The sequence below is a fragment of the Mastomys coucha genome, unplaced genomic scaffold (genome assembly GCF_008632895.1).
Source record: "Mastomys coucha isolate ucsf_1 unplaced genomic scaffold, UCSF_Mcou_1 pScaffold5, whole genome shotgun sequence".
Lineage (NCBI taxonomy): Eukaryota > Metazoa > Chordata > Mammalia > Rodentia > Muridae > Mastomys > Mastomys coucha.
The window spans coordinates 114,439,427-114,448,346 of record NW_022196911.1 but is presented as its reverse complement, the minus strand read 5'-3'; the positions used below and the strand labels follow the sequence as shown (position 1 = coordinate 114,448,346).

At 58.3% G+C, this 8,920-nt stretch overlaps 1 protein-coding gene across 1 annotated transcript; it reads left to right on the top strand.

Moving 5' to 3' along the window:
- Positions 1–1,617: 1,617 nt before the first annotated feature.
- Positions 1,618–5,013, top strand: Socs3 (suppressor of cytokine signaling 3). Its single transcript, XM_031353610.1, has 2 exons — positions 1,618–2,215; positions 2,771–5,013. Exon 2 carries the CDS (start codon positions 2,859–2,861, stop codon positions 3,534–3,536), a length of 678 nt encoding a protein of 225 aa, XP_031209470.1. The 5' UTR covers positions 1,618–2,215; positions 2,771–2,858; the 3' UTR covers positions 3,537–5,013.
- Positions 5,014–8,920: the final 3,907 nt, after the last annotated feature.

Sequence of the window (8,920 nt, the reverse complement as noted above, 5' to 3'; positions counted from 1 at the left end):
GCTATTTCCTAAGAGTCCTCCCTGTCCTCCACTGCCCTCGGCTCAGAAGCACATGGTCAAGGCAGCAGCTGGGGAACACTCCCTGAATGAGATCAAGGAGGGCTTTGTTCACAGAGAAAGGGAGAATCCATTTCGGGAGCCTGCAGGTGACTGGAAGGCAAAGAGAGATCTCACCTGCGATAATCTCCATCCGTGCCCGGCTGCTCATCAGACCAATGTGAGATATTTTAAAGAAGGCCCCTAGGTCTCTTTACTACTGGGATTGCCTGAGGGGAGGCGGGGGGCGCTGGAGGGGCACACATCCCTATCTCACGGATAACAAGACTGAGTCCAGAGAGTCGGTGCACCTGCCCCAGTCTCTTAGTTCCCCAGCATCAGTGGAGCAGATTGTACACAGTGGGCCAAGATTCTGAGGTACCTACTCTTTCCCCAGCCCTCCCTCCTAGCCCAAGCTACTGTGTGTAGCCAATGCACAACTGACTCCTACTGGTGTTTCACGAAGCCTGTGGTATCCAAGAGGGCAGGTCAGAAAGCCCACTGAGAGCAGACACTGTGTGTCACTTAGCTTGTTCTCAGGTGGCTTCTGCTTCCTGGTGCCTGTTGCAAAACTTGCTACTAGGCCTTTATAGGTACTCACGTGACCAGGAGTAAGCAACCTTTCACCTCAATCACCTGCTCTTATCAATACTCCCTCTCTACCCCACCATCGGGGAAGTTCAGACACCTTAGAGGCAAGGGAGGGTTCATTCTAACTCCTCAGCGACTGTCAGGCAGTGGGCCGCACCCGTGACCACGCTCTGTGGACAGTCCTCCCAGTCGACATTCATACCCAGGTTAGACCCTGGCCTGGCAGGTGAAGCCTCTCTCTTCTAGTTTCCCCACTCCTCTTCTTGAATAGGAGCCCCACAACCTCGCGCTCTCCCTCTCCCCAGGGCCTGGGAAACAGTCAAACTCTGCTCGCCGACAAGACTCCAGCGCGCCCTCTAGTGGACTCGGGGGCGAGCATGGGGGTCACGGTTTCTTTCCTCAAGCTCCTCCACCGCGCCGAGAGCACCTGGGCGGACCCACAGTTCGCCACGCAGGTTGGGAGGTCCAGATGAGCGAGAAGGTAGTAGTCAGCTGCTCCTCCCACCCCACTCCCCAAAGGGCATCAGCGCCCCACGTCTGTCACCGGAGAACCAGGCAAGAGGCGGATGAGCTGAGGCCAGGCAGCTGCCTCGAAGTCAGTGTCCCCTTCCCTTCTGGATCTCGTAGCAGCTTCATCTTTTGGACCTGTCTACAGGTAAACGTCTCGCAACTCCCCCCCACCCCTCCGCCACCTCCACTTCCTAGGTCCCCAGTGAGCCGGTGGCTGAATGGTCCTACGTCCCTTTTGGCTGGCACGGGGATGCTTGGAACTGTACAGGAGGACCTCGGAGTGGCCTGGGTGGGAGCGAGGGGAGCGTCCCCGAGGGGTCCAAGAAAAAGGGAAGGGGTGCCGGGAGATCTCCCGGCCGGCCTCCTAGAACTGCCAGCGCGCTCCCATCGCGGCGCCCCCGCCTCTGCCAGAAACCAGCCTTCTTAGAAGGGAGGGGGTGGGGGGGGAAAGTGTGAATGAGAAGTTGGGGGCGGAGCGCGCGGGGGAGGGGCCGCTGCCAGGAACGCTCGGCCACGGCTGGCGCCGCGCCCGCCGGTCGGGCAGCCTCGCGCCGCGCTTTGTCTCCCTCTCGGTGAGTCTCGGCGGGTCCTGGAGGCCCCAGCTCCAGGCCCGCCCTCGGCCGCCCGCGGCCCCTCCCTCGCCCTCCGCGCGCAGCCTTTCAGTGCAGAGTAGTGACTAAACATTACAAGAAGACGGGCCGCGCAGTTCCAGGAATCGGGGGGCGGGGCGAGCTGGCCGGGTAAATACCCGCGCGCGCGGCCTCCGCGGCGGCTCTAACTCCGACTACACTCGCCTGCTCCTGCCACCGCTGTCTCTCCGGGCTCCCGGACGCCCCCTGCCCGGCCCAGCTGTCGTTCGAGGTCCCTCGCCCAGGTCCTTTGCTCGATTCACCCAGGAGCGCGCCTGATCGGCCTGGGGAGCAGCGAAGCCAGAGGGGGCGCACGCACAGGGGAGTCCCTTTGTAGACTTCACGGCTGCCAACATCTGGGCTCAGCGCGAGCCACTGCTGGCCGCCGCCTCGCTTCGGGGACCCTAGGAGGCGCAGCCCCAAGGCCGGAGACTTTGCTTCGGGACTAGGTAGGAAGGAGGGGCGCGGTGTGGGGAAGGGTGGGGGCCTCGGTCCAGCTAGGGAGCTTTTCCCGGTTTCTCCTCCCCTTCCCGGGTCATTCCCGGTAGGGAGGGGACGAGGCAGGGGGCAGAGCGGATGAGAACCGAAGATCCCGGGTTCCCGTAATACTCAGGCTGGGGCCCTCGAGCTTCTCCTGTCCCCTCTCCCACATATCTCGGGTTTGGCACCCCCCTTTTTTTCGCTCTCGCCACTGAGGGCACCGGACTGAGCGGCGCCCTGAGCGTCCCTAGGGCCCTTGTGTCTCTCCCCATCCTGGCCACGCTCCTGGAGATCCAACTTCCACGCGCGAGTTTCTCTGGGCGTTCTCCTAGGGCGTGCTGGGGAAGGGACTGTCTGGGGTTGGCCGGCAGAGACCGAGGCCAGGAGAGTTCCGCGAGGTGGCTGGATCTGAGACGCAGTCTTCAGCGGGGCAAAGGGGTGCCCCGGGCGCTAGGCGAGGCTGGAGGGCCGGGCACGCTGGAGGGTTCCGGGCACTCACGCGCTTCACACTTTGCTCTCTGCAGCCCCCCGGGATGCGGTAGCGGCCGCTGTGCGGAGGCCGCGAAGCAGCTGCAGCCGCCGCCGCGCAGATCCACGCTGGCTCCGTGCGCCATGGTCACCCACAGCAAGTTTCCCGCCGCCGGGATGAGCCGCCCCCTGGACACCAGCCTGCGCCTCAAGACCTTCAGCTCCAAGAGCGAGTACCAGCTGGTGGTGAACGCCGTGCGCAAGCTGCAGGAGAGCGGATTCTACTGGAGCGCCGTGACCGGCGGCGAGGCGAACCTGCTGCTCAGCGCCGAGCCCGCGGGCACCTTTCTTATCCGCGACAGCTCGGACCAGCGCCACTTCTTCACGCTGAGCGTCAAGACCCAGTCGGGGACCAAGAACCTGCGCATCCAGTGTGAGGGGGGCAGCTTTTCGCTGCAGAGTGACCCCCGGAGCACGCAGCCAGTACCCCGCTTCGACTGTGTACTCAAGCTGGTGCACCACTACATGCCGCCCCCAGGGACCCCCTCCTTCTCTTTGCCACCCACGGAACCCTCCTCTGAGGTTCCGGAGCAGCCACCTGCCCAGGCACTCCCCGGGAGTACCCCCAAGAGAGCTTACTACATCTATTCTGGGGGCGAGAAGATTCCGCTGGTACTGAGCCGACCTCTCTCCTCCAATGTGGCCACCCTCCAGCACCTTTGTCGGAAGACTGTCAACGGCCACCTGGACTCCTATGAGAAAGTGACCCAGCTGCCTGGACCCATCCGGGAGTTCCTGGACCAGTATGATGCTCCGCTTTAAAGAAAGAGCAAAAGGGTCAGAGGGGGGGCCTGGGTCGGTCGCCTCTCCTCCGAGGCACATGGCACAAGCACAAAAATCCAGCCCCAATGGTCGGTAGCTCCCAGTGAGCCAGGAGCGGATAGGCTTCTTCTTCAGGCCCTCCACTCCACAGAGTGGGGCCGGCAGGACCTGGAATGCGTCTGAGGGGGCGGGGGTGTTGCCACCTGCTTTCCCCCCTCCCCCAGCTCCAGCTTCTCTCAGGTGGAGCCAGCCGGCCTGTGGGACAATAGCATTGACAAGCCGACTCTCCCCTCCCCTTCCTCCACACCCCCTCTGCTTCCCGAGGGAGGTGGCCGACACCTCCAAGTGTTGAACTTACACGAGAACTGCGGTGGAATCTTCAAACTTTCCCGCTGGAACTTGTTTGCGCTTTGATTTGGTTTGATCGTGAGCAGGTGCCAGGCCTGGGGGGAAAGATGGAAGAGAAAAGGGTGTGTGAAGGGTTTTTTGGCTGGCCAAAGAAATAACCACTCCCACTGCCCAGCCTAGGTGAGGAGTGGTGGCTCCTGGCTCTGGGGAGAGAGGCAAGGGGTGACCTGAAGAGAGCCATACTGGTGCCAGACTCCTCTCCCAGGGAGCAGCTAATGAAACCTCCCGGATCCCAAAGTCCTCTGGCACCTCAGAACCCTCCCCATTGTGGAGAGGCAGTAGCATTCAGAAGGGAGATGGATGGGGCTGGTGAACTGGCCACCTTTTCCAACACCAAAGGGTGGCAGGTCAACAGATGCGCCATCTTGGAGCCCAGGTTTCCCCTGAGCTGATGGAGGGTTCTGCTTTGTCTCTTCCATGTCGGGCTAGGAGACTCGCCTTAAATGCCCTCTGTCCCATGGATGGGGATTGGCACACGAGGAGCCAAACACAGCCAGTAGGCAGAGAGTTGAGGGATTCCCCCGGGTGGCTGCAGAGAGGAGACCCAGTCGCTCAGGGGACTCCCGAGTTAATGCTGGGAAGACGTTGGCCAGTCCTAGGCACCTCTCCGTCAGTAGGTCCTTCATAGGTCCGAGGGCCTCCAGGCCCTGCAGTCCTCCCTTCTCAACTGGGGGAGGCGCGAGGTGATGGAGAAGCCGTCACCCGCCACTCACAGGGGCCTCACAGGAACTCAGCAGCCATGGAATTACCAGGAACTGGTCCCGTGTTGGGGAGACACAACAGTTTTCTGAGTCAGGTATGGGGCTGGGTGGGGCAGCTGTGTGTTGGGGTGGCTTTTTTCTCTCTGTTGTTTTAAATAATGTTTACAATTTGCCTCAATCACTTTTATAAAAATCCACCTCCAGCCCGCCCCTCTCCCCACTCAGGCCTTCGAGGCTGTCTGAAGATGCTTGAAAAACTCAACCAAATCCCAGTTCAACTCAGACTTTGCACATATATTTATATTTATACTCAGAAAAGAAACATTTCAGTAATTTATAATAAAGAGCACTATTTTTTAATGAAAAAACACGACTTGAGCCTTTCTTTCCCTGGTTCTCTTCTGCTCACCCTCAGTGAGGGGAGGGGGTTGGCTGTGTCGGCTAGACTCCCTCTGCTCCAGGCTCTGAGGTAGAACCCGATGAATCCTCACTTCACCTGCAGCCCTCCTGTGTCACTGGCAGGCTGTGACAGCCACCTAGATTGTTACTGATGGGTAATTCCTGCCAGTCTGATTCAGCTCTGACCAGAATATGCAAAGCGAGTTAGCGAAGGAAATGCTGGCTTCAAAGGGCTTGCAGGGAGCAGGCTGCACTGTGGTCAGAGGCTGTTACGGGCTCAGAGCTATTAGCGCGCACTCTGCCTGGGCTGCTTGGCAGGGAGGTGTTCCGAGAAAGTCTAGACTGGGGTCTTGAGGGTGACTGGTGACGTCAGCGCAGTGTTGCAGACGTCACAGCATGAGGGGGGAGGGGTGATCCTCACACAGGCCTGGAAAGCAAGTGGGGCCCTGGAACAGGTGGTAATGGCTTTCTGGCCATACTCCCTCATACATTCATTTTGTATTCTTAAAGATCCCACCTGGGCCATGGACCACCAGCCCGGCTCCTGAGAAAACAGCCATCTGTTCATCCTACATCTAGGCACCAGAGAGGTTGAGTCTGTCAGGCATCCCCATGAGACACAGCTGTGTTTCTGCGTGAGCAGGACTCAGCATGACTTGGATTCGTCATTTCTGGTGCCTAGAGAGGTGATCTGTAAATATTTATTGAGTTTGGGGCAGTGGAGGGTTCAGAGAAGTTAAGCAACCTGTGGAGAACATAGCACCAGGAATGTAGGAACAAACAAAAGGGTTGGTGCTTGGGGGCATTTGATTTCTCGCCTTGTCTCCTAACAAGGCAAGCACGGAGTTCCCTTCCCTTCACACTCGTGGGGTGGGGTTAGTGGTACCTGTAGATGTGTTATCTTTCCTTCAGTACATACCTGAGGAGCCCTGAGATGAGTGTGGTCCCCAGCTTGGGGACTCCTCAGTCTCCGTCTGATACTCGAGTGTCTGGAAGGTGCCAGAGCCTCCTTTAGGCCCTCAGCACCCGATAAACAGCTGCTCCAAGAGTCAAGTGTTTAAAAGGCCACTGGAAGAATACACAAGCCGTTTGCCCTCCCATTTGGAAGAATACACAAGCCGTTGGCTTTCCCATTTCCTGGGCCTTGGGGTGGTGGGGGACTGAGGTAAGGGTTTGGAACAGGCATGAGACCAGACAGACAGCAGGCCAGACCCACACTAGATGGACTGCCAACTCTGAAAACAGAACTGCAGACTAAGGCAGGTTCCCATCTCTCCCAGAGTCCCAAGTGTCTCAGGGAACCTTCCTGTCTTGAGGCCTGCTCAATGGCATCCAACTGCCACTTGCTCCAGAGGGCCACTTTTGTGGAAATTGCAGCCTCCACAGAACCAGGGAACCTAGCCTTGCAGTTGGCGCCTGTCCTTGACCCAGAACGTGGTTGTTTAGCCACGTGTCCTAGACACAGATCTTCTCTCGAGCCTCCCTCCTGGAGGCTCAGTTTGGTTTGGAGAGATGAGGCTCAGAACAGAGAACAAAAGGGTTTATTTTGTCTGCCTGCAGCTCCTAGCCTACCCCAGTCTTCTGTGTCTCCATCCCAGGCTGTCCCCAGCCTTCTGTGTCTCCAGATCAGATCACAGCCTGGGGACAGGCATACACCAGGAAAACCATTAACATTCAGAAGAGCAGAGCAACCTAGTCTCACAGGGAGCTAGTAGCCACAGTGGGAGCTCTCTCCATCTTTCCCTGGCCACTGTTTCCCCACGTCCTCCCATCCCTGTTTACACTGCCCATCTGGGACTCAGTCTTTTCAGGGTAAAACCCTCTTCCTAATGGGAACCTGGGTCTTGATTGGCAGGAGAAAGGTGCTCCTGACTCCAAAATGCTCCATAAAGAGATTGCGGGGAGTAGGGCAAGTCCCTGTAATTTGAGCAGCAGAAAGTGAGGAGGCTGCCCACTACCTCTGAATTCTATTTCCCTCCCTCTAGGACTTCAAGAATCCACCAAAGAGGCCCCCATTTTCCCCGATGGTGCGCTTTGGGCTGGCCTCCTGAAGACTTGAGCCAGAAATGGTAAATTCAAGGCCTGCTTTTGGGATAAGGAAGAAGGGAGGCCACGGATGGGGAGCTGGTGGTGGAAAATAAGCCCTCTCGAAGTGTCCTGGCCTACAGAATCAGTCAGGGAGGGGGCACCGCAAGGCAGTCAGGGCAGCGAAGTGACGGACTTGGCCACCAGAAACACTGGCTGGGTAGTGATAAGGGGCAACATGCACGGGGACGTGAGGTGCCCACCGAGGCCCAGGTGGGCAGAACCCCTTTCTGCACCCCGCCTGTCCTCCTCGTGTTTCGGGCTCTGCGCTTCGAGCCGCCCTCTGCCAGGAAGAGTCACTTCCCGGCCACCGCGGGAGCCCGCGAGCAGCTATGCGAAGAATGTCCGCGCTGAGCGCAGGGAGGGAGGTCCCTTCAGACCCCGCTCCCAACACGCCCACTCCACAAGGACACGCCTCCGACACGCCCACTCCCGCGGAGCGCCGTCGCCACGGCAACGGGATTACAGGCGCTGAGAGCTGTTTATTCTCAGCCCAGTGCCAGGAAACTCGGCCGGGAGGCGGCCCGGCGCACCTCCCTGGGTGGGGGCGGGAGGGAGCCCGTCATTGGTCACAAGGGTCACTGACCCCCTCCGGGAGACAACACAAAAAGCTCCGACTTCCCTCCAGGCAAACGATGGGTCGAGTTTTCTGGCCCTGCAGGAGCCGAGAACTCTCTCTAGGCTAGTGGAGCAAAGCTTGCGTGTCCCACCCCCCCCCGCCCCCCAGCAGCTCCATTCAGGGAGCTCCTTGCTCCCTCCCTTCGCTATTCACCAACAGTCCACTCAGCAAATATCTGTCCAACACATCCTGTGTTTCAGGGAATGTTCTAGGTCCGGGGGATTTAGAGTTCAGCAAGATGAGGCCTGCTGGAGTTTGGCTCCTAGTGCTTCCCAGGAGTTAAGTTTGAGTAGGAGAAAGCCATTAATAAACTAGTAAGCACATAAATTAAATAATGACTACTATTTCTGTTACCAAATCAAGTGTTAGAAACAGAGTCACACAGCCACAACTTGGCCATGGAAAACCATTGTCTTGTTTTGGATTAACCCCTGAAGCCTGACAATGGGACTGAGCCATCTTCAGTCAGAACTCTTGTTCCGATAAGGAAACTAAGGCACTGAATTCAAGGACAAGCCCTCCAGGATCTCGGAAGAGGGTAGACAATCTAAAACCCCTTTTAGTCTGCCTAGTGTTCCAGTGCCTCCCAGGCCTCCTGAAGGCAGAGAGAATCAGGATTGGTCACCAGGCATGTAGACAAAATTGCTGGATTCCTGGACTCCAAGCACATAGCTCAATGAATCAGATACAAGACCTGCAGTCTGTGAATCTCAGGCGCTCCTGGGTGACCCACCTGCTGCTCACTTTGGGGAAGGCAAGCCTGTGTTTCCGCTCTTCCTGGAAAGGGAATTTCCTCCTAGCACCTTGACTAAGCCCAATCTGGGAAGTGAAGTGCAAAGGGAAGGAAGGCCTACAGCACACCACTGCTGTGGCAAGCCTGGACACACACACCCTCTTCTGTCCCCAGGCTCCAGACCCAGAGGCCCTGAGCCCAAGGACACCAGGGGCTGTGGGAGATGATGGTCCGCCCTCCTCAGCGCTGAGCTCTCCCAGCTGTGCTATGCTGGGAACAGGCCAGGCGTTTGTGAAATCCTTGGGTGAGCCTGACCCACTCTCATGAGGACGGCCTGTGGAAGCTGAGCTGGAAGGGGGGTGGGGGCTGTTCCCAGAAGCAGGGAGAACTCTGGACTTCCCACTCCTGAGCTCTCTGGATTGCAGCACAGACTGAAGCA

Excerpts from the sequence above, each read along its gene's own strand:
- Socs3 (XM_031353610.1), top strand. The coding sequence starts at position 2,859 with ATGGTCACCCACAGCAAGTTTCCCGCCGCCGGGATGAGCCGCCCCCTG.